Genomic DNA, 26,896 nt, shown 5'->3' on the forward strand with positions numbered 1-26,896 from the left:
TACATACTTGTTCTGTTTCCTCCTTCCCCACCAAACACTTTAACTCCTTATGGGATGGCACATAGGCAACAATCAAGTATCAAGAAAAGCCTGACCACTAACCTTCACTGCCGGTTCAGCTACACTTTAAGGCTGCGTTTAGTTTACTGTCCAGAAAGTAAAAGGAGGAAAAAAAAAAGAGTACTGAAAAACACATCATCACTGGAATACTTCAACGTCATGGCACGTTAAATGTCTCTCGTCTAGGTCCTTACAGAGGGAATCAATATTTTAATTTGAATGTGGAGCATTTCGAATATTTCTGTTTTTTTTTTACATGTCATGAATATAAAAATAATTTTGGTTAATATTAACTCTATTTTATGCAAGCCATTAACATTCTGGGGATAAAAGACCATATAAAAGTATTATTATTTGTACTAATTTTCTGGGAGCATTAATAAAAATATATATTTATTGAAAATCATGGAGGTAATTAATTTAAATATCCTTAACATATTTTAAGTATGCTAAAGCTCTATCCAATAGTTGTTGAAGTCAATGGAAAGATTATTATTTTCTTCAATATTTTTTAAGCCAGACTGCCAGACTGCAAAGTAAAAACACATAGTGAATGTAAGCAGCAAATTATCTCATAGTGAAATAAAACTCGAGCACACAACTAAGACCAGACTTGTGCATCACATAACCTGACTGAGCTCACCATTGCATAGTTCAGTTTACTACCTGCATTTAAGGAATAAAGCGTAACATTAGTATGTTTTTTGTTATTGTTGTTTTTTTCCCATCAGCAAATTCAGGGCTTTCACGAGAAGTAGAGTATTCTTGACAAGCTCGGATACCAGCAAGATAAACACAAAATCTGGTCATAATTTCTGGTTGTTCTTTGTTACTTCCAGATTGGGGACAATTTCTACCTTCATGTTCTGGATAATTGGCTGATTTCTCAAAGGAGACCTCTGTACAGCTTATTTTCTGAACAGCATGTTGAATCACAATTTTGCCGCTATCAAGGAAATGCATTTTCTGACTATTCCAAGGCATAAATTATATGTCTGGTTTGTGACTCGTGGCTAGCAGCCTTCCCCCTCATTCTAGGCTCTTGTTAATTTAGGAAATGTACACCCTCCTACATTTGCTTCTATTGCTTTCAAAAAAGATCTGTAATAGAATCCTATTGGAAGACTAATTTGCTACCTAGCTATTGCATTATAGCTTTACAAAGAAAAGAACTAATGCACTCAAACTTATAGGCCCAATTTACAAGGGTTTTGTGAAAATTTGTATGAAACTTGAGGTTTCGTAATTCTTTCACTTTCTCATGCCTCAGTTAAACTAACCTCCCTGGATCAGAAGCTGAGATTTTTTATTTTTATTTTTTTATCCTAAGCTTGAATAGTGTGGAGGGGCTTTACCTAAAAAAAAAAATAATAAATGATTTAACATTCGCCAAAGAATACCCAATGGAAATGCTGCCCATTGGGTTCTGTCTCTCAAGTTACAGTCTTGAACAAAACAAATCCCACCTCCTACTGTTTTCCCTAAAATACTCCTTGTCTCTGAAACTCCTTACTAATTTGAAACGTTAAAAAATATCAACAACTCACTAGTAAAATTGCAGCTCCTCTCACTAAAACTCTCACACTGCTCTTTCAAATATCTGTTGCCATAACGCTGCAGGCTCTTCTCCGATCATCTCTGCCAAATTAAGCATTAGCAGGTTGGACCAGCATTTGAATGCAGAACCTGCAACCAACATGCTCTGTAAATTGTATTAGGAGGCACACAGCCCTCACTGCCCAACCTTACCAAAATAACGCTGGATGTCATCCCATTGTTGGAGGTGGTGTTTCTCCACATGAGACAGTGGAGCTTCAAAAGAAGCCTTCTATCTTCTAATAAACATGAACAAATCTATTTTATACACATGGATAAATAAATCTCTTTTGATGTATGTTTACACACATGTACAATACACAGAATCAATGCAGAAACATGGACTTGTTCAAACTGCAACGATCACCCATGTTTTAGCTGACATATAGGAGGGATAAAAAGACAGATGCGCTAATAGCTAGGGTAAAGAAGTGGTAGACGGAGGCAGATATGCTGGAAGGACAAATCAAATGTTCAGACCACATAACTTGTGATACACAAGTAGTAGTAAGATCCATGGGAAAAACAGAAGGTTTTTTTTTTTGTTTTTTTTTTGGGTCCTCCTCCTCTGACTGGTCAGCTTTCTTTGGCCAGGTTTTAATATCCCTAACTTTAGAGAAGTCTTAAAATAGTTGCCAGGTGCTGAGTCTTTAAATCACCCAAACGTGGTATTCCCTGCCTTGACAATCCCTTCCCTGGGTTACCGTTCAAGCAATTGGGGAAGAAATGATAAGCAAGTATGGACACTATGTCTGGGAATAAAATAAAAGAAAAGAGACACTATTTCCTGAGATCTGTTATTCCCAACCTTCCCTTTGCCACAGTAGTCTGTACCTTACCTCCCAACCTGGATCTTTCAGAGCCATAGTGGCCACCCCTTGAGATGGTGGTCAGAAGCAGAGGCAGCCCAGCTGTGGATGTGCCCCTTGTGCCCATCACAGACCATGCCACTTGACCTTGCTGGGCAGTGCTTTGTTTTGTCCTACTCCCACTGTGAGCAACGAGAATAAGCGAGATGGATGCAGTTTGTTGAGGCCTTGAACCTCATCCACAGAGGAACATCCATTCATCTCAAAATGGAACAGCGCTTCAAACTGAACATATAGTACATTCCTCCTCATCTCATGACCTCTTTATTTTATCCTAGAGTACACATGAATAAAACCCTGAGTTCAGTTTTGCAATTGCTTAAGAATACAAATCACTACTTATCCACTCAGATTCACATCCACCTCTTGATTTGTTCCTAGGAAACTGTAGTGTGGCAGGTTCTTAGCAATGCAGAACTTACAAAGGAAACACCAGTCTTAGCACTTTGTTCCTTTTCCAGTGTAAAAAACAGAGGCAAGACCTAGTTTTCATATTCAGTCTTGGTTCTTTTTGTTCTGTGAATTTAAGACATGTAACTACTTATGCATGCAATTTCCTCTTAATTTATATATTTCACAACTTATCATTACAATGTATTTTTAGCATAGTAATACATTATGCTTTGCTCAAATCCACAGATCCCCAAACTTCCTCTCTAAGAGGGTGAAAAGCAATAAAGTTTCTGTGTTTATTGTTTGTAAATTAAATTACCTTCAGAAATTTACCAGAATAATTTTTTGCTTTGTGGTTTTCCAGTTTTTGATCACACATGTATATTTTGTACATGCCTGGTGCAAATGTAGAATGTAGAAATGTAGAAAAAATGTAGAATGAGATATTATCATTCTTATGATACAATAGATACCTGTTGGGAGGTACATTTCTAGTTCCTTACTCACAACTGAGTGCTGATTCGCATATCACTCTACCACCTATTGAAATCCAAATGACCACCAATAGGAAGAAAAATGTTTGTATGACCTGCAAGAGTCTCAACAAAATCACTTCACAGTAACTTATTCTTTCCACTAATTAAAGGTGCTAAAATGTACTCCAATGCAGAAATAGTGCCTTGATTAGATTTTTATAAAAACAACAACAACAAAACACAAACAAACTCTCCAACTGCACAATCCCTATTTAGCTGAATAAGTCTCCCAGCCTATAATTATTAGACACCGTTTGATAATAATGCCAGTCTTTCCTCCTCCTTTTCTGGTGATTTTCAAAGAGCCCTCATCCTCCCTACAGCTGCTAACAATGTGAAATGGAAAGATGAAGTGGTGGCCTTTCAATGGATGTCACTGATTGGGAGGAGAAAGAGATATGGAAATTTACATTCTGATGAATTCTTCAGGGAATGTCTTACAGAAAATCAAAGCAGCAGAAATCATAAAGGGGGACATCCCTCGGTGATGAAAACCTCAGGCAGCAAAGCTCCTTAGAGAGAATAAGACTTGTCATAAGTCCCTTTCACACTCTTGTTATGGTCCCCAAGGATTCAGACACTCTCCCAGAAGACTTCTTTGGATAGTTATGATTGCAAAAGAAAGCTTATGGACTCATTATTTATAGAGAGGACTTCAGTTTTAACTACTCAGGTATATTCTTTTCTTAAAAATAAAAGGACTAAGTGTTATTTTTGAAGGTACAACCCTGCTTGTAGAGGTATCAGCTGCACATCTATTGTGGGACTTTACTGTGTATATAGAGGAAGAAAACTTTAACAGGACTGTAATCAAAATTCCTGATTCTGCCAATGAAATGCTGGGTGGAGCACTCAGTTTGCTCTTCTGCAATATGTTGATTTGGAAGCTTGGTGTATTCAAGAGTGTGAGTACCAATGCAGATGTGACATTTCCCAAAGGTGACGAGTAGTTTTATTTATAGTTGCAAAATGCATTCAGGTAAAAAGACATTCTAAAAATGTAAAGCATAACAACGCTATTTACCTTATAGGGTTCCCCGAAGAGGTTAAAACCTGAAGCAAAGAGATCTTCATCTTGCTGGACTTCTTGGTTTCTTCTCTCCCATTCTTTCCGCTTAAGTGCACTCCGGTCTTGCTCATAGTGACTGAGGAAGAGAAAGACAAAAAGACGGTATATTATTTTCCCCATCATTTAGTTACATGATCATTACTATCAGTAAGAACAGCAAAACCTTAGCAACTATGTAGCTCCTGAGGATAATTCTGAAAGAAAGAAAGAAAAAGCCACTACATAATTTTCCTTAATGTAAATTTGGAGTCATAATACTATATGAAATTGGGTAATAGGAACTATTCAGTACACTTCCAAAATGAAAACAGACAGAATGTATTTCTTCAAATTAACGGAATGTTATGCACAAGAATAATACAAATTTTGACACATTCGTATGAACAGTCTGCAGAATATATGAACATACACACATACATAAACATGTGCATGTGCACCTACGGAGACCGTCTTTGTGCAAAGAAAGCAAAAGTGAAGTCAAGGAAGCACTGCAATGTCTTCAAATCCAACTAACTGTGTAACATTTGTCTCTATCCATCCCAACGCTCTAGTTCAGCCTTGTGTGATTTTGACCACCTAATTTTGTTCCATGCACTCGCTAAAATTTATGTAAGGCTTCACTGTGAGTGTTAAGGGTGTTTTAAAAAGGGTTTCTCTAGGCGTCTCCAAGAAGAGACTTTAGGGAAGTTGATTCTAGCAGCAGAGAGTCCTACACCCAAACAAACAAACAGGAAAGGATCTATCGCCTCAGCACAGCAATGGTGAGTGGCACTTATCTGTACGTCAGCTTACTCTGTGCACCTGCCAGACCTAGCTGACAAGCTGTGAGATCACACTCACTTCTCCCCTGAATAGCACTGAAGTACTTTGGTCTCTTAGCTTTGCAAACTACCTCCTGCTCCTCTGAGGGAAAAGATATAATTAAAACCCTGAAGGGGAGGGGAGGGCAGGAAAGAAAAGAGGAAAGGAAGAGATGCATGCTTCAACTTGCACTGACAACCCCTCACGTGACAAGCATTAAGGGACACTTCTGTGCTTTCAACCCATATTTGATTTGTTATGAGGCTTTTGGCTCTACTTTGTGTCAGTTAATTAGCTACCAAATTCCAGATGACAATTTGAATAGCAGGTTTAGTACATGCACCGATGTCATCTGCTGTAAGCAATACCACCCTGACAGACTCTGGACATGCACACGCACACGCCCATGCCCGCCCCGTATGTACAGATGCATACGTACAGATGGACATATTACATATGTAACAAAGAACATTTAATTCTCCTGTCTCTGGTGAGAATGAATTAAACCTCTATAGAGCTCCACTGCACTTGGAAGATAACCAAATTTCTACAACTTTTGCCTTTTTAGCTCAGCATGATGTTGTATTGAAAGCTTCACACCGAGAGATATAATGAGGAATGAACTGCACAGTGATGAGGCTTTAACAGTGTATAAAGTCACTGATTTCTGAGTGAAACCACAATTACTAATTTGAAGCACCAGCTAATTAAAACCACAGCTATGTATTTAGCCTCTTGTTATACCTACTGCAGTTTATAATTATGAGGACCTCTTTATCTACTCAATTAAAGTTCTTATGATTCAGGCAGGTTGTGTTTGAACCTGCAAGCCCTGCAGAGAGCACAGGAAAGCATATGTCTGTTTCCTGATGACTCCCTGTATCGTTACACTCACACGCTTGTTTTTGTACAGGGAGGGAAAGAAAAAAGCCCAGACAAATGCCGCAGTGAAATCCTTAAATCAAAAATATGAATTAATAACCGGTATAAGCAACTCAAGATCACTCAGGTTTGAATTGCATAACGCTCGAGTATGGCTCAGAAACAACGCAAAGCCACCTCCACAGGCTGAGCTGAATGATTGCCATCCACCTTTTCCTTCCACGAGTGAGAAGTCTGTGAAGATGTCACATAACGCCCCGACGTGGTGACATCGCTGCCTCACATCCACAGAGCTCACCACCACCAAGCTCCAGAACATTCCTGTAATCATTCGTGGTGTTTTTGCAACATGTAATAGTGCTATTTACTGGTTTCCTGAGAGGGAGCAAAGTGAAATTGTAACCACCGGTCACTTTACTACAGTACCTGCTAAAAGGTAAAGAGGAGGACACGACTCTCTCTTCCTGCCATGTCTCTGTATCAAGCCTGAAGTCCACAGGTATGGGAGTAAGGGAACAAAAATCTCATGGGAGATCTTCCCAGTGACTTCTTTGGCAGCCTTGCCTATAGATGGTGCAATTCTTGCACAAAGAGCAGGTCATGAAGTGAGGAGCCCAGTCTCACCTGCAGCAGTCACTCAAGCTGGTGGATCTACTGAAAGCAGGGTATTAGAGCTTTCTAAGAGGAATCTTTTCTTATGGGAGCAGGCGCATCCCAGGCACTGCCACTTCAGAAAGAATTATTCATGAAAATTAGAGCTGCATTTTACAGCCTTACAACGGCAACCCAGTCCCAGCATTTCCAGATGAAATCCTGCACCCACTCAGATCAGACTGAACACGGATCACAGAATCACGGATCACAGGCTTCAGCACAGAGCAGATCTCATCTTTCATGTGAGGCTTCAGCACTTTAAATACAAGCTGGCTCTGGTCTCAAGCATGCAGAGTATTTAGGGAACCAAGTGGAGGCCTTATGCCACGTCTTAACTGAGAAAAAGCAGCAAAGGCTTTAAGACTTTCCATAAAAGTTTTGTGACACATTACAAAACCACTAATTCAAAAACGAGAAAGCAGTGGTAACTCAAAATGGTACAATCGCTTTAAAAGGCATTATGTTAAACTAAGACAGTATTGACAACTTTAACAGGAAAGGTTAAAAAACACATACACACACACAAAAAAAAAAAAACACCACAGTATTTTCTAACACAACATACTTAGGTATCTCTCAGTGCACATCTTTCTGAAAGACAGATTCTCCATGCACCCAAGAGACGAGCACAAAGGGGCATCTCATGCCCCAGACCCCAACAACATTTGCAGACTATCAAACTGAGCATCCATATTACCACAGAAGCAAAACCCTAAGTGAATTGCTGCCTCTAAATCAATCCAAATCTTTCTCATAAACTGTCTTTTGAGAAAAAAAAATAATAAAAAAATGAAGGTTTGTTTCAAACTTTCAACTCCCACAGTTACCCCACAGCCCTAAGTGTACAAAGACTACACAAAATCAAGTGGTTGCTCATCCTGTCAGGTCAATTGCTTGGTTTATTTCTCTGCAAATGCGTTTGTGCTATGCAAAAGCTTGACATGGCACTGATTGTGGCTGTGGAAAGTCAAATATGATAAAATCATACACAGATTAGGATAACTTTTTTAGGTTCCTTGTGATCCAAAGAGAAATGCTGATTAGATCACAAGGTTGCAGAGCACTGAGAACCTAGTGGGATGTTCTCCAGAAACTCTTAATGCAGCCACAAGGCAATCTCTGGGGCTCATGTTTAATATAAAGCCTAACTAATGTTCTGTGAAATACAAATATGTGATTAGTGGTGAAGGTGTCAGTGAAACTGTAGTCAGATACCACGAGGAACAGCAGAGTTCAGGCTGTCTCATTAGTATGAGAAATACTTCATGACTCCTCTAACGCCAGGAGAGTAGGAAATCACAAATACACAGTTTTGTAAACATTTAAAAAAGAGATTTAGAAGGAAACAGCTGGAGGCTGTGATACTCATTGTATCTGAGAGGGCCAGTTCCCTAGATACAGCTATTAGGTAACAACGCAGTTTAAATACATGAGCTTTATTGTTTTGTTACCACTTATTAGATTAATAATTGAATTAGAATGGGGAAGCCCGTACATAAATCTGAGAAGACCAGGAATGGTGAGCAATAAGAATGCAACAAAGTACACAAGACCACTGCTCTAAAAATTACCTGTGTGCTGGGTATGGCAGTAAGAATGGGAACAGTAACATTATCGCTCTGCTTTAACATCAACACGAGCTGCAAATGCATTTCAAATAAAGGCGTACTTAATCCTTTAAAATCAGACCAGCATACGTTCATTTGTCATTTTTCTCAGCAACAGACACCCTCCGGGAGGGCGGTGAGCCGATGTGCTGTGACAGGCCAGGTGCTCAGCCCGGTGTACCCACAGCGCCAGCAAGGCCCAGGGAGCTGCACCCTTCGGCCCGCGATGGTGACAGGGACGTGGGCGACAGGCAGAGGAGGGGAGAGTCTGGCTGGTGAGGAAGGAGGTTGCAGCAAGTGCTTGTCTTTTGCCATAGGTTTTGGACTGGAAGCTAAAAATGGATCCGATTATAAGAGATGGAAGTCAGACATGCACGGTCAAAAAGAGATCTGGAAGTAGAATAAAAATTTGGGCACTGGAAAGGACAGTGCAAGCATCTGCAGGGAAAGTAAGGAGATGCGGTGCAAATGATCTGGAGGTAAAAGAAAAAAAAAAAAAAAAGAAACAAACAAAAACATTTAGGACATTGCAAAAGAGCTAGAGGTTAAGGGAAGCATTAAAAAGAAAGCCAAAGAAGTAAGATGAACAGCTAAAGGCTGAGACCTGGCATTTGGGGTTTGTCTTCAAAGATGCAGTAACTAAAGCCACAAGGTAATCTCCCAAAGCGTGGAAGACTAGGAAAGGCAGACAAGCCTGACAGAGAGGAGAATGGAGAAGAAAGAAGTCAGACCAGACAAGTTTGAAGGAATAGTCACTGTGACATGAAAAAAAAAAAAAAAAAAAAAAAGCAGAAGAGAATGATCAAATATCTAATGTTGCAGAAAAATCATGAATGAGAACAGAACACTGCTCTGTTGATTCAGACAAAACAACAAAAGTGCAATAGGGAAAGAATCAATAAAAAGCTGGAGCAGAGAGGCTTTATAGTAGTGACAGACTACATGCTGGAGGATAAATGCATAACGTTAGAGGAAAAACAGCATTTATCCACAAGTTAGGGAAGTAGTTTCTTTAAATATTGAAAGCAGCAATGTCTGAATTCACAAAAATGCACACTGATCAAATCAAATATTCTCCTGTAATAGTGCTCTCCCCTCTGCCTTAAAATATCAGGTTAGCCTAAATGATGAAAGAAGCTCTCAAACTGAAATGTTTGTCATTTGTGGAAACAAGAAATAAACAAAAGCTTCTAAACTAAGACACGGTGAATATAAAATGGAATAAATTTAAGAACTGAAAGTCCCTTCCCAAGGTTATTTCTTCACAGTTCTGACTCTTGGACAGAATTGTTCTCTGCCACAAGTGCTCTGGAGGTTGGTGAGATAAAGCCAGAAACTGGACTTCCTCAAATATTCATATGCCTGAGCAAGGCATTAAACAGCCCAGCTGAAAAATCACTCGTGAACATTTTTGATTTATGTGAGAAATCCAGCTCAGGTCAATGAGAATATTCCCATGCTTAAAATACGCGCTTGGCTGCTTTTCCACACCAGGGCAATTCTTTTTCAATGTGAGTAAAAATGTAAGGGAAAAAGCAGTCTCACCTGATAGCCCAGCAAGGTGAAAGTCTACCTCTAGCAAACGCATTACAGTAGCAATTCCCCTCTACATTAGTCCAGATTTATCTCAACATTACTCCATTGATTTCATGTAAAACCAGAGTACCACAAGATCGTACAAAGGAAAGAGAACAGGTTTCTGAGTGTATTCAGATTCTCCCAGTATACTCTGTGGTATTTCATCATTCCAAATGAAAAAATCTGCCCGAGGTCTTAAATTTTATTACAATTCTTAAAATATATTTAGTAAACGAGGGGAATTTCAAAACCTGATCTTTAAGCAAAAATATGGTTAACTTACCACATCTTCCCTGCCCATCTGAAGGCTTTGTTTCACTTAGCGATAAATGTCATGAGCAGTACCCACTTAAAATGGCAAAATTCTTCTTCATCTGTTTAGTGGCACTGCTCTTGCATCTTTGTCCTGGCAATTTTACTACTTAACAGAGACCAATCAGGCCACCATAGAATAGCTTTACACTTCTCTCAATCTTTCTTATTTAACGTTTGCTTTAATGTTGTGTTCTTCTTCATTGCATGAATAGTTACTCTAAGTATCTAATGCTGAACGTATCTATCATCATACTTCAAGATAAATGATTTATTTTAAAATACAGAATATTCTGTCTTTGATGTTCAACAGTTCTGTATAGAAACACTTGAGATGGTCACTGGTTATCTATCCACATGAGCTAAATCTTTTAACAATTTGCATTAAAAACAATGCCATTCCCATAGCCCATTAGATAAAGAATACAGAAGATTAAAGCCTCCGAACAAAATAACACCCAAGAGACCCCTAGGCAATTTATGGAAATTTAAACTAGGAGGCTAAGGGTTTGGCTTATATTTGTCACATTCTTCATTCTTTTTAGCTATTTTTCCCCCTAAGTATCTAGAAAATGTTATTGTCACTCAATTTCTCCTCTTTTTGGCATTATACATCCCCAAACCTTTCCTTAACATGAATTTGGAAGGAACAATTCTGGGGGAATGGATGGCAGAGATAAGTTCCTGAATAGTAAGCGTATAAAGAACAGATGAGGTTTCAAAGGGGAGCATTTATTGTTTCCTGTATCATAGCACATTGTCTTTCGATATGATTAGTTATCAGTCTGAGTTATCAAAAACTGGGATGAAATAAAGCGCTTACGCAGTTATGCTTCATTGATGTCAGCTAGGGGAGCATGAAAATCTCCATGAAGTTGGGTAATTGATGTGTAAATCAGAGCTCAATCACTCTGTAATAGAAATGGTCCCACTGAAAGTATGGTTGTTGAACAGTATTGCAGAGGGGTGGGAAAGAAAAAGAGAAACAGAATCAAGATAAGACTTATTTATTAAAAATGATAATAAGTGGCAATTTACACAATTTTCTCTTCGAGAGAGAAGCGCTGTCAGATACATTTACATGCAAGCTGCAGACCACTGTGTTTGGATATTCTTATTCGGCAATAATTAACTGTTTCTGTTTTATTAAAATGCTCGGGGACACTGTTAGGGATATTTAAAAAGCAAATTAAATGAACATGTTCATGCTTTGAAAGGCTACACGTGTAAACGACATCAGTGATTGTAATTTGGTTAACAATGTGTGTTCAAGGTATGTTTTGGAGTTCTATTACAGTCCTCTTGTCAGTTCAGATTTGTACTAAGGGAAACAAAAGCAAAACTGAAGGAAAAGAGAAAAAAGGAATCTGAAGAGAAAAATGGCTATAATATAAACACAACTCCAAAAGGACATTAAAAGACAAACAGTCATTATAGAACATCAATCACATAAAATAGCTTTGCAACATACTATATTTCTAAGAGTAAATACCCGATATGTAAATATCTAGTTAGGATTTTTTTTTTTTTGTATTTTTTTATTGTTGTTTTTGTTGTTAGCTTGTTTGTTGTTTAATAAATGAATGAACACTAAGGTATTCTTACCAGCTTAGCAAAAAACACCTTGAATCCACTATGTTAGTCATGGTTTACTCTAAACTGCTAATAAACTATAGCAAACTCACATAAAGGTGAGATTTATGACTATTTTTGGCACCAAATGAATTATATTCAGGGCACTGGACCTGTATCAGGAAGCTCTATTAGATGGGTAATGTCCTGTGACTGTAAGGGGACTCTGATAGCTTGTAGTAGGGGGGTTGGACAGGGAAGGAGGTTCCACCTGAATTCTGAATTTCACTTCATTGCACTCAAGAGTTTAACAGAATATGGCGGTCATTTTTACACCTCCCCCCACACTCCCCTTTTTTTAAAGTTCTGTTGATTGTTTCTGGTATTTGAAGTTTCTTCAGAATTCACTGATGGCAATGAAGCCATTAGGCATTTGCCAAAGTATATGCTGTAATTCAAAAACATTTCAAAGCACATCTCCTAACAGCTTCCTAGCTGCCACCATGCTTCTACATTGTTCTACGTATTAATCTGTTACTGATAAAAACAGATTTGTTTAGTTGCATGCTGTGCGTTATTCTTTATACACATCAACAGTAAATGTGGCACGGTACTATTACATGGAGTACATGTATTACACCAAAGGAATAACAATAATTTGATGCAATTAAAGATCTTTTAACAAAGCCATTTACTGTCTGTTTTTCCTTTGGTTGGATACCTCAAATTGTTAATTAAAAATGTGCTACTAAGTTTCTTCTGGTTATACATGCACCATTTTCAAAGAATAAAATACATTTTAATATATGGAAATAGAAAGTCCATATTGTGTAGTTGATTATCACCTAACGTATACAGGCTGCACCTTACATCTGCACTGAAAAACATTTGGAACGCTACTTTTGTCTTTACCTCCATTTTATAACTAAAATTTTTCTTTAATATTGCTACTTAAAGCTTTTCTAGGTACCTGTAGGATGTATCCTTACAAATTGAGTCCTTATATTTTCCAAGTATTTTCCTGAAATGTTGGCAATGATATGCAGTAGACAGCCAGCAGAAATAAATCTAACCTTTTAAAAATGTTACAAAACAATCATTGATTAACACATCCTTTTGGAGACAGATGAATCAGCAGACTCAAATGCTTGAGTATTTTATCACAGAAGTGCTTCCGTGCTACTCCTACAGCTCTAATAAATGCACTCATTTACTAACAGGCACCTCTGCTCCCTTGAGCATTTTCACATGCTGTGCAGCTCTTTAACCACATGTTCTTAAAACTTAACGTGTGCTGAAGAATACCACCACAGGAAAATTAAAAATTCAGGAGGATGACTATTTCATTCATCAATTTTAGATTGAAGGAGAAGTGCACGCAGGCCTTTGTTTATAGCGCATGCATACAGACTGATTCAGAGACCCCAATACACAGGCAAGTAGTGCTGTAAGCCTAATATAATTTAATTTATTGTTATTTAGGACTCTGGCTAGAGAAATTATTTTCTAATAAATTATTCTTCTCTCAGCTGAAACCCCATATAATTGCCTCCATTTGTTGTAGTAATATCTACTGGAAAGGAAGAGATGGTCAAATAAATTCAAGGTGCTCTCATTTCAAATTCAAGTAAACATGCATTTCAGTGCCGTCATCAATATATTGCCCATCTCAGACACTAGCAAAACGCAGGAGACACAATGAATTTGTGGCTTCCCGAGACTTACTGGTCATCAGCTTGGAAAGAACCTTGAATATTCAAATCCCAAACTTCAAGCCTTCTTCCACTACACCTTAAAATGCCTCACAGCAATAAGGTGCCTGTTATACACAGCTTCAGAAAGTATAATGTTTTGTAGATATTTTTTCCTAAATAGACACAGAGTCAGCAGATCAATGGATTACCACTATCTTTGGCTTCTAGTGAGGAAGATAATCTATAACAAATACCGCTCATGTCTTAGCACACAATGTTTATTTCTCATTAATAAACCAAGTATAAAGTATGACAAAATAATTTAACCAAAGCAGCACAAAGTTCGCCAGCAGTGCTGAGGTTTACATCCTCTCTAAGGGCACAGTTCAACTTCAGCTGATGCTACTGGCAATTTTCCCAGTGATTTCAATGACGGCTGGATGGGACCTAGCCTTTTAATAATGACAAAGAAGCCAGGTCTTTTAACACTGCCAGTTCTAAGCAACAGCAACTTTTTCGTACAAACTAGCTATATTCCACATGCTAACAGAAATTCTTTGTCCACTGCCAAAAGTTTAAAAACACATGTTTGAAATTTGCCCTTGGATTTGAAAGCTAAAAATGATCACTTAAAAAAATGTAAAATAATTTCTTCAGGTAGGGCAAAATCATAACATAATCGTATTTAAACTGACCAAATCTACAACCTCATGTCTGAAATCTGATTCCTTTTTAAGGTGGGTGTGATACAAATGATTATCCAAGTACTGTAATTTCCAGAGCCAAACAGAAACTGTTTCCCCAATTATGTACTTGAAATTTCACATGTATTATTTACATGTATAAATGATTTCATGAATGACAGGAACACCACTACAAAGAAAACATGGCCATTTACGGCCAAATTCCCAGAACAAAGTAAGACCAAAGCTCTAACCCATTCTGCCTCTTACAATGGCCAACAGCAATGCCTAGCAAACCACCTAGGAACAGAGCAGAGCATTCCCCCAAAATATCACCTCTGCCTTGAGAAATTTTTGACACCCACAGCTAAATGTTAAGTACAAAGGATCTGATATCTTTGTATTAACATCCTTAACGCTTTCAAACAGAATATCCTGTTGCAAGGAGTTTCACAGCTCATCCAAAAATTATCACTTTATCTCAAACTAAGTTCACCATTCATACAGGTCCAAAAACCTGATTGATTTAACAATGTTTGCATTTTATCGGATATGTGAGAAGGGAATTCACATTTGTATTTTGGGGCATCTACATTTATTACAAGCAGGTGGACAGGAAGCTCTGGTTCTCTTCAGTCTGCAGAGAATCTCAGACGCGTATCCCACGACACTAACTATATCTTGCATTTTCAAGACCAGACACATGGATTACTGCATCCTGAATAGCAGTTATTTACACTACAAACCCTTTATAAGTACTTTTGTCCCTGCTGCTGTCAATCAGCAAATAAATAATGCTATTTATTTTCATTACATGAAGACAACATGTTATTTAATAAAAGTGCATCCTCTTTGAATTCCTTACCATCAACCATTTGTCTAATAGAAACATACTGTGTAACTTGCAAATATTAAAATGCAATGTTAGTGAGTCATATCCATTGGAGGTTGGCCAGCTCCAGCACATTTCAGTATTTAATAATAAAAAAGTCTAGTGTAAAAATATGTAAACTAGCTTCCATCCTGCTTTAATACTCACTTAACATGAGAAGAAAGTGAATGCGATTTTGTTTAAATATTAAACATTACATTTCTTCTTTTGATTATTAAAGTATTATTAAAGCTAAATGAAAATGTGTTTGCAGCCTCCTTCCTCTGATGTCTTAAAGGCCATCGTTACCATAATATTTTGTCCCTCTAGCTGGCTTCTTTGGGGGATCTCAAAGCTCTTTAGAAATCAGCACAAGTCATGCCCGACTATGCCTGTGGGAAGGAGTAACTACTGATTTCAAGCAAAACAACTGAGGGAATGAAAGTTCAAGTAAGTTGACTAAGGTCATTCAAGAAGCAAGAGACAGCTGTGGGAATTAAACTGAGGCGTCCTGACTCCCAGACATCAAACTTCACCATGAGACCAGCTGTAACTTGCAACCATTCATCCACCACTAAATTCCGAGATGACAACCATCGAGTTGAATTTTAAGTATAACTAACAACACCATCCAGCAAGAAGGAATTATCTTTATGTGCGTTTCCAGAACATTGGGTCATATGCAGTGAGACAGGTTTTCTCCTGCTGAATGTCACTGGGAGAGGTAGGCAAGGATGTTCTTATTGCATTTGCTGCAAGGAGGGAGCGTATCAAATGATTTAATTTCGTGTAGTGCCCCACTTACTTTGAAAAACTGATACTGCACAGGGCATAATGACATTAGGTGATTAAAGTACAACAGCACTCAGCTTGCCAGCTTTCTTTTATACCAAGTACCCACAAGTGCTACTGCAGCAGTCTTGAATCTGGAAAAGCCGGGCCTGCAGAGGCAACTGGGGCCCAGGAATGTGAAACACGGACCTCCTCCTCCTCCTCTCACCCGGAGCCTCCACCTGTACAGGCACCAGAAATAAGCTCAACAGGGCCATTGGAAGAGCATCCCTTTCTCCTCACCTCTCAGCCCCAAATATTATGTGACTTTCAGGCATCACATCTGTGCTCTCCTGACCCCAAAAGCAAACGGCTGATGAGTTAAGGTGTGTTGACAGTAAAGTGACATGATACAATCATAAAAGTGTGATGCACTTTCACTTTTCAGCTGGTATTGCATCGAAAATAACTAGCATCTAGCACTGCTCATTATGCCAAATGTATTAAAGCCTCAGTATCCATGGTAGGAAATGTGTGTTTTGTCACACACGCTCTTTAATGTGACAGAAATATAAATTCATGTTTTCTTTCATACAAATACCTAATGGGGTTTGAATAAAATAAAATCTGCACATTGCCATGTGGAAATTAATTTTAAAGAACTGTTTATCAATTTAATTCCACTGATAGTAACAGACAGATTTATGAGGCAATTAACTAAATATTTGTTTTTTCACGTTTCAATTCATTATAGTAAATTAACAATTTTCCACTTGAAAGTCTTGCATTGCTACACTGAAAGCCTAAAAAATGTGTATATTACTGTCGGTCTAGGAAGGATTCTCTGAGTTTTAGAACACGGATTATTCTCCTCACATTAACTTAACATACTGTATGTAATTCAAAAAAAAAAAAAAGGAGAAAAACCACCACATTTCAGTATTACCACAGAACCTGTCATTCTTTAAATGTCAGTTTCAAGCAACTAGACATAAATAAAGAATAATTACAGCTCTAAAACCAATGTAACATCTGTTCAAGCAAACAATCCTGCAGAGCTGATTTTATGGCCACGTAACACCCACCTATGGTTCAGACAAGCCTAAGAGAGAAAACCGAGGGCCTGGACAGACCTGGCCTGGCCTTCTGCGGCCTCCCAAGGCCAGACGTGCCCCTCACAGCATGCCCTACCAGAGCTGACGGCAGGAGCAAACCAAAATAAAGCTGACACGAAGTACCACGCGCTAACAGCCTCCACAGCAGCCCGCGCACCATTCACAACGATGCCCGTGACTCCACATGTAAAGCCACGTCTACCTGCACTGATTTTGATGACTTAAACCATTTAATTCGTGATTTCAGCTCCAAGGAGGTCATCTGGTCGTGGCCATGTGCATCTCCTCACATTCACAGGCCAGGTACGAAACACATTAAGCAACAGTCAAAAGACAGAGCTACAGTTTTATGTTCTTTTAACGCGTATTGTACCAAATTAACAGCAGGAGGAGTATATTCTATAAATACAAAAGCTGCTGCTTACATGCCTCCTTGGATTCTTCCCTCCTGACTGCTGGTGTTTTGCTGCCTGCCCTCTGCCCGTGCTTGCCGAGCTATCGCACCTCTACCCGCTCAGCTCACCAAGGGTGAGCCCACCTGAGGGAACCCTGCCAACTACATTCCTCGGTTCTGCACAGATCCCGAGTATTTTCTTCAATAAAATGGAATTTGCCTGCTCTAAAAATTCACTGGATTTAAAAATTCAATGTATTGCAGCACAATCACATCAGAATATTAGTCTAAATAGGTTTTGTAGCCAGATTGGATGTAGAAGATTTACCGTTTCATGGGACCACGTCTCATAATACATAAAGAAATCCTCAGGAAAGGCAAGATAGGACTGCCCACCTCACTGAGTAATGAAAACCTGTGGTGCACTGGATAAATCACTTTCCCCGTTGCTAATATTTACAAATTTGATAACAATGACAGGGAACAAAGGATCTCCTGACAGCTATTAATTATTTCAGAACAATGCGCAAATACTAGTTAAGTGGGTAATTGCCATTATCAATGTGCATTACAAATTGAGAAACTGAGGCACGAGGAGATAAATGACTTACTCACAGACACAAGATGAATTAGTGGCAGCAGTGGGAGCGGAGCCACTTCCCACTGCCCTGGTTTAGTCCCCTTACCTCCTACCACTACGGCCACCACCAGAAAAGACTTCAATTTTAGCACTCAGGAGGCTAATAATTATCAAATGAATACTAACTAATATTAAAAGTACTCCAACTGGCTAGTAGAAAGGCTTTAATTCTTGATAAATGCTCCATACATTAATATTTATCAAGTTGTTAAGCATTGTCCAGAATATCGTCTTATCAATCCACCAAGTTCAAACAAATTAAATATAAGCACAGTATCTGAGCACCATTAAAAATGCAGGCAGCAAATGTTACTGTTCTTTATCCTTTTTTACTTAAAAAATATATATATATATCAGTAAATCAGTGACCTCTGTACAGGGCATTTTCTGAAGACTAATGATGGGCTGGGATAAATGGCCCTCACTTCTACTATGGGTTATCAACTCCTCCCATCCGATCATTAATTCCCTAGGAAATGCCTTTTGCTTCAATAGCTTTTGCTTAAATAGATCACTAGTGAGAGGGGAAAAAAAAATCATGCCACTAGAAATGAACTCCTGTAGAAGCTGAGTTGCCTATGCCATAATCTGCACATAAAGACTTCACAGGTGACTTGTAAAGGCCTTTTTAATTGTATTTTCGACTCCTCCTTTTTTTTTTTTTCCCCACTTGGTACAACAATAAAGGCAGCCAGTGGGCAAAATTTTTGATGCTCCCTATACACGCTTACAGAGGATGTTTGGAAAGGTCTTCAAGATGCTTTCTGTGAGCTCTCATACATTAAGAAGTGCACGATCCTGTGCCTTAATTAAGAGCTTCTTTTTAACAGTGTGAATTTCTGATGCATGAAACAGCATTAGGGCCCTGTTTTATCTGGAGGGGAAGGGAGCAACAGGAGGGAAGCAGAAAACATGCTTTCAGCCCCTACTTAAATAGCAAAAAAAAAAAAACCCTCAAAACCCTAAAAGAGCATATGACCAACTCCTTATTTTGTTTGCAAGACACGTTTAATATCAGGATGCTGGGGAGAGGCCCTGCATCACTCAAGTTTCATTATCGTTACAAAATATAGCAGAATGCCTTCACTCAGAAGTTTATTATCATAAATAATTAAAACAAAACTATCCTTATGGTATGAAATAAATGAACAAAGTACATTATAGGATGCATTTGTTCTGGGTTTTATTGCTGTTTCCTGGCTCCCTACATCAGAAAATTCTGGAATTTGCGATCACTCTCCTGATCATTAGTCTGAATCAGGAAAATTTTACTGCAGCTGGCTCAAATGACTTTTTCTTTCTGAACCAAAAAAAAAAAAAAAAAAGCCCAAACAAACAAACGGAAAAAAAGGACTGTATATACCCTTTACTAATTACATACACAACACATATTTCTGTGATAAATCCAGTATGTGATACGCAAAATGGTTTAAAAAAAAATCAAAATACAATATTGGTTTCTAAGAAATAAAAAGGAGAAGAAAATTCTAGCCCTAAAATTAAAGATGGTCTGATTTGTAATTACAAGAACATGCTAAGGTACAGATGAAACGATTAAATCTCTGCAGTACCGATGCTAACAGAATATTGTTCTCATAAGCTTGCAAGTGTTGGGCACACTCAAGTTCTTTGAAGTTTTGCTTTGTTCCTTTGACTTATTTTATGCAGGTCAAAGATCAGCATCGCTGCGCATATCTGTCACTGGCGGATAATAACGCTACAACTCAGTTTGGAAGCAGGCTAGGCTGGCATGTTAAACTAGCAACAGACACATCAATCTTACTATTCCTGAAGACCGTGCAGTTCAGCGCCTGGAGGTTCGAACTCAGAACTAATGATAGTTACTAGTTTCTGCATCTTGATGCACCAGGTTAGGTCTCTTTTCTTTTGAGCAGCCTGTCCCCATGGACGAGCAAAACATGCCAGGAAAGCAAATTATCCTGCTAATCCAGCGCACGCTGACAGAACCCCATTGGAGAGCAGCAGGATTGTGGGGAAGCATGCAGAGACCTATGACAGCAAAAAGAGCTTTCCAGGGAAAAGACCAGGCAAACAGAACAGTCATCAGAAGTTGGGTAATAATCATAATTTGTGAGAAATAGAAAGACTGTTATTATTGGTGCAGTAGCGTATAATGTGAGATACTACAGCATACCTATTGTCAGCTAAGTAACTGATAAGCACCTAAAATAGGCAGGTCAGGATATAATGCCTCACTCATCAACTAGAGGGAAAATTTCTTATCTCTCTCTTGTCCCTGATAGACTGCTGTCGAACTGTTTTTGTTTTTACTTTAGAAACCAGTGTCCAACATGAATACTTAACGCATTTACCTGCTAGTTCTGTGCGTACACCAAGTCCAGTTAAACAAATCCTAGGAGGAACGGTACCTGCTGAAACTCCAGGCTGTTTTACACTTACAAATAAATGAAACCACTGTACCTCTCTAACAAAAAGCTGCCATATTCCTGCATCGAAATGGAAGTTGTCTGCTACACCAAAGAGAAGAAATCCATACATTAGCACAACGATGGCATTTCTTAGTGCCAAAAGCAAGGGGAAAAGGGGTGATGTTTACACTAAGCACTCATAACTTCAGTAGTCAACACGAGGCTCTGGTGTCAAACATCAAAGAGGATGTCTTCGCTGTTTTCTTTTGTTTTTTTTTTTGTTTTTTTGTTTTTTTTTGTTAAACTGAGCAAGATTTCAGAGCAGGTATGTACGTGTAGATGTGCCTGCACTGCACCAGTTTCTTAAATGCCCCCAGCTTACACTTTTCACCACCTGAGCTACCAGTGGGGGAAATTTAAGAGAAACATATCATGTAAAAATGGTACATCTAAGTGCTTGAGAAACCCAGGAGGCAAATAGGTACCTTTTGTTTGAAACTGTCGCAGCATTTTAAAGCAAGGAGAGGAAAAGTGGCTCACAAATGAAGCAATGAGTGTAATGGGCTATAATTTTATCATACAATATGGAAATTGAAGCTGCAGACGCAGCGACAATATATTTGTTTCTAGTTCCACTGGGTCATCAGCTCTCTCAGGAGCCTAAAGGGAAGTACCTCAAGCCAGCACAGTTTCTATTCCTTCTATCCTAAGCACAGCTTGACAGTCTTTAGGAGCACCTTTCCCCCTTCACACACCACAACTAAATCCCTTCAAAAAGAACTGGAAGCTCTCTGCTGACCTCAGGGAACACTAAATGTGGCCTTGGTGCATACAAACAACGGCTTTACTTTGCAAACAGATAGGCAGCAGTTATCAAAATCGCATCCAAATAGGCAATGCAACACACAAATGTTTTTAAACATACACAGTCACATGTATGTATATGTGTGTGTGTATATATATAAAAATAACGGCACCTTCTTTACATAGATATTTCCACTAAATTGTTATTAAGAAACATACTAAGAAAAAAAATCTCTTCACCCTCAAAGCACTCATGTACTGCTATTCCCTTGGGAAACTCTGTTCAGAGAAGTACTCGAGGGAGCCAAGTACAGCTGTGCTACAATAAAGAAACCGTGTATGGTTTCATATTTGTAATAAAAAAATTTGCACTTAAAATGCAGAACTGGTTAGAGAAAAAAGTTATTAATATATGTAGGATTTTTTTTTTTTTATGGGAAACTGAACAGAGGCATCATCACCTACTCTATAGTCACAACACATCTCAAAATTGTTACTGGGGCTGGACAAATTAAAATTAAAAATAAATAAATAAAAACACTGAAATTATTACACTCAGTTTGATGTTCCGTAATACGGTTGAACTCAGAACCAAACAAGCTGGTGGTCTGTAAGGGCACAAGAGGGAACACCCTACAGGAGTTTAAATCCCAATCCTAGCACAGGAGTTTCTCTTAATATCAAAGTAGCTTCTAAGGAAAGCAAATGAAATACATTACCTCTGGTAATGGTAACCATTTACTCCTTGAAAAGCCTTGAGAGAGCTCTCACAAAGGGTAGCCTATGTTTTATTAAATCCTATTGCATACTTTTATTTTTAGGTCATATAACCTGAAGGACACAGGATTCACTTAAAGTTTTTAAAGCATTCTGATTTTATCAAGGATTAGTTGTTGTGATTCTTCAATAATTCAAGCTTCATCCTAACAATGCATTACATCTAAACGTGAGTAGTATTAAAGCAGAACGTATAAACAAAGTATTTCTATCAAGTCCCAAATGCTCAGCACAAACAAACCACTGGCAATACAATCAATATGAAGACCTTACTAAGAACTTTGATCACTCACGTTTGTTATTTATACCAAACAAACCTCAGGACAATAAGTCATTTAACTGTATGGCATAAGCATATAGTCACATCTGCATATAGGTATTTTGTTATTTAGGAAATGAGACAAATAGGGAGACAGACTTACAAGTCACTGTTTTACAGTTGTATCAAATAATAAACTATGACTGCCTTGTGCCCTGAAGTGGGCCAGAAAGGCCACAATAATAGGTCATCTCAGCTGTGCATACAGATGCTTTGCGATGAAGAGCTGGTAAGAAGCAGGAGATTAGCAAAACTGGATGCATTACATATATTTAAAATAACACACTCCAATATATTTTATTTTTAAATTTTCCTTAAGATAGGTAAAATCATGCAGTCATCAAGGTGCTTCTGTTGGGAACCACTCCTGCTCACTGTAATGTTTATTTTGGTATTAAACAAAGGACACAGAGAAACCTTACCCAGACACTGTTTACGGCCAGAGGTAGTGAGAGCTGACACAACAGGTCAACAATGGGATGTGTTCAGAAATAAATATGTGACGGAGGGACAGGGAGGAGAAAAAACTCTATGTTTAATCTGATTTTCTGCTAATGACTGAATAGACAAGTCTTTTGAGAGAAGCGGTGCTTGACAAAGGCATGAATTCCCCTACATCTGCTAGATGAAACAGGCTGGTTTGTTTTCCTTCACTGTGATGTACCTCTCAGCCTTCTCAATGGGAGTGAATGATTCCTGATACTGAACTGCTCAGCCAAACAAAAGTAGGCCTCCCCTGCCTAGCTGGTTTATTCCCTACCTCCACTAACACTTGGAAGGGATTCAGAAAAGAGCTACAAGAGCGATTAGAGAGCCTGGAAAAACTTGCCTTACAAGGAGAGGCTACAGCTCAGTCTATTGAGTTCATAAAGGAGAAGGTTAAGAGGCAACCTGATCACAGACTATGAATACTTACCCAGGGAAGAGATTTCTGAGAGCAGATGGGTATTTAATCTAGCACAAAAAGGCGTAACAAGATCCAGTGCTTGGAAGCTGATGCCAAATTCAAACTGGTTTATGCAGCATCAGTTTTCAATGACCAAATAATAACCATTTTAACAACTTAACTAGAAAACCAGTGCATTCACTGCCATTTGCAGTCTTTAAATGGGAAGTCTTTCTTGACAATATGCTACAGCACAGTGGGACAGGAGGTTTGGCACAGGCACTGCCAGAAAAGATGAAAAGCAAAGCCTCCTCCAGCCTTTCCCCTCCGCAGCCCTGCACGATGCGCTGCTGAGTGAGCTGGACCTGCTCAAAAATGGCCTCTTCTGGGGCCAAAGCACGTGTCACAGGAACAGCACCAGGCTGCAAAACCAGAAGCTTCCAGCACGTATCCCAGTGAAATTCACGTCCTTGTGCGCAGAAAGATGCTGGAGTTTGCAGCTACAACACAGAGAGGTTTGGAAAGGATCTTCAGTGGAAAATACAAAACACAGCCTAACAGACACAGAAGACAAAGTGATGCACCTGAAACCATCACTGGTAGACAGTAAATTTATTCATGTTTGTTCTGAGCCACTGAAAAACACTGGGGCATTTTGCTGGCTCCCTCATGACAGCCCCTTCTGCAGAAGCAGCAGCTGCCCATCTGCACCTGAGCCACGGGACAAGCACGTGATGCCTTGGGCAAAAGCTCTGCACGCCTCCAAATCTTCCCCAGTAAAGGCTGGACTGACTTGTTTCAGGCAGCAATGCAGGAGTTAAACATTACTGCGTTGCTGGGAAAAATACCATCAAACCAGTTTATGTCTTACTGTATTTCTTTTCCATTCAAACCGTATTATGCCGCATACCATTTCATCACTTCACAATGCCACAAACTACCTTTTAATGCAAAACAAAGCTTTTCAATGTAAAGCCCCATATCGTAATCCAGAAGAACTTTCCTTATCTATTTCGACAGCAAATCTTTAGTGGCAACCACATGTTATTGTGTTTTAGGGATTGAGACTTTTGTATGAACATGCTGATTGTCTCCTTGAGACATATATAATCAGCATTTTGTGCCAAGAAACACTTAAGCCAACAGAGACTTATACCACTCTGAAATGTTGTTGGAATTGAAAATGTATATTTTGGCTTTTTTCCTTAAGTCTGCTATAGCAGGAATTTCTTTTTTATTATTATTATTTATTTTAACTTCATTCTCTTCTCAAACTCTCAGAGACCAGGAAAAAGTCAAAACACATGTTCCAAAAGAAAGAAGCAATTCTAATAAAATAATTCATTCTGATACACCAGCGCTACCTAATACGGATATCCCTTGGAATAAGGACAACTGCCTCAAACTATTTGGTCCCTTTTCCCTCTCCACACGTGTGAGGAGCTGTGCCTGTACGCTGTCTACTCAGTAGCAGGCAGTTGTGAAAATGGAAAGAGTAAGCGTGTAGGCAACTCTGAATCTCACACACCAGAAAAACCCCACACGTGTCTAGTTGTGTGTTTCAGCAGTTGCACAATGTCAGTTTACTGCTCGGAGGAGTTGCAGGAGTAACGTACTCAGTATTCACAGAGCATCCTGTCACACTTGCTGCAACAGATATTTTTAACTCCCTTTTGCTCCATATGTAGAATGTGCAAATACACAAAAGAATGTCTTAATTGGTCCTGCTTTATATAAATGAATAATGGGCTAAATGGGTTGAAGTGAATACCATATTTATCTCTCCACTGAGGAAAGACATGATGATTCAGAAACAGTGAAGCCAAGAGGATTCAGAGCTTTACTCACAAGTGGAATATATATCTCCTGTCAATACATTATGTATTCCATCTCTACTACAGCCCCCTAAAGGCACAAATAGAAAAAGAGAGGCAAAATCTAAATGTTTCATTTCTGCTCAACATACATTCATGGATGTGGGCTTTTTTTTTTTTTTTTTTTTTATGCTTGCTTTCAGGACTTATGAATCAAATCTCTAGAGCTCTTTATTTTACTGAATTTTTGTAAATGTTATACTCTCCAGTGTTAGTTTCATCATTCGATATTACCATTGCCAAAAGACATTTGATATTCCTAAGAAGCAGAGGCAAAAGCAACACAAGAAAGGCCTGAACTTGTCCTTACCCACTCAAGGCAACAGCTCTATGCTGCAGCATCTTTCTGCTTAAGCAGGGATACTGCTTACCAGGCACTGCAAAGCATGTAAGCAAAAGAAATAATTATTGTTTTTTGTTTGTTTGTTTGTTTTCCTGCTTACATGCTTCCACATATGATTACTAATTAAAAAATATATATATAAACAGCATAAGAAAACTTCTTTTTAATCCTCCTTTAAAAAATACAAGCTTAACTAAAGAGCTCCAAGAAAAATAAGAAGTAGGATGTGCAAGATTGGGCTGATATTTTGATTCTGCTGATTCTGGAAGCTGATATTTTCAAGTGCTGCCGGTCTGGTTGGATTTTATAATTACACTAGCAGAAAGCAAGTCTCCTCTGCACTCACCCCGCCAGGCAGGGAATCACTTTTAGGGCTGGTGGAAAAGTGGAACATCTCATTTCCATTAATCTGGCTCATAGCTTCAGATTCATAGATGGCATTAGCAGAGCACCGCTTTCAGCCAGAGTGGAAGTTCAGCCTTCTGTTTAACTCTGCATTAACTTGAGCATGACGAGTAAAAATGCAGGAAGGATAGCAAGAAAAATCATCTGATAATATTTTTTCGGCAGAAGGAAAAGCTTTACAAAATGTATAGGTTCAGTTATTCCCAAAGTGGTGTTTTGTTAGTAGCATGGTTGTGCATACAGTGCCACGGCTTGAGGATCTGCCTTGCCCACGGCAAGTAAGGTAAAGCCTCAGGCACATGTAATTTAAAATTCATTTCTGCTCTAACAGACAACTTCAGACCAGCACCTATTTTTATTTTATAAATACAGCTCTCTCAATTTACATTCCTGTGGTCCTTAGGAGTTAACACCAAAACCGTTTTATGTTCTAGGTGTGTTTTAGAAAATAATACTAAACTGCATCTTTAAAACCCATCAGCTGGGGTTAAAACCCATCAGCAAAGGATCCCTCTGTGCTTTCACATTAGTCCGAGCCTGCAAACGTTTGCTACTGGAGGCTGTGGAGCTCTGCCACTAGAAGGTGTCACTGCTGGCAGAAGGTCCTTCTCAGATTGAGCCCAACCCAATAAAGCGCGGCCCTCATACTCATATCTTTTAAACACTGCCCCTTAATTAAAGGGGAAAGAAGATTCCCCAAACATTAATAATTCTTGACTCCACAGGCAGTTACTAAAGGTAAGCTCATGCATGGTATTTGAGGAGCCACATAAAAATGATGGACAAATCCTTTGTTGTTTCAGTTCCCTCCTCTCCCCCATTCCATTATCTTAACAATTAAAATATTGGATATTTGAAAATAAATATTTAGGGCCAGTAATGACTGTTCTTAATAATGTAATCTATTGGTTTCTATTAGAAGTGAAATTTGTGAAGTTTGGACCTAAGAGACCAATGGAATCTAGCTGGCACACCTAACTCTTGCTCATCCAACAGACCAG

At 38.7% G+C, this 26,896-nt stretch overlaps 1 protein-coding gene across 7 annotated transcripts in view; it reads right to left on the reverse strand.

Moving 5' to 3' along the window:
* The window catches only part of AFF2 (ALF transcription elongation factor 2), a 363,897-nt gene that overhangs the window by 243,593 nt on the left and 93,408 nt on the right, over positions 1-26,896 (reverse strand). For all 7 annotated transcript variants that reach the window (XM_068697361.1, XM_068697362.1, XM_068697359.1 and 4 more), the window contains exon 2: positions 4,479-4,599. In XM_068697361.1, coding sequence (XP_068553462.1) covers positions 4,479-4,599 — 121 coding nt within the window. The remainder of the gene's footprint in view (positions 1-4,478; positions 4,600-26,896) is intronic.

Source organism: Anas acuta, chromosome 13, assembly GCF_963932015.1.
Source record: "Anas acuta chromosome 13, bAnaAcu1.1, whole genome shotgun sequence".
Classification (NCBI taxonomy): Eukaryota; Metazoa; Chordata; class Aves; order Anseriformes; family Anatidae; genus Anas; species Anas acuta.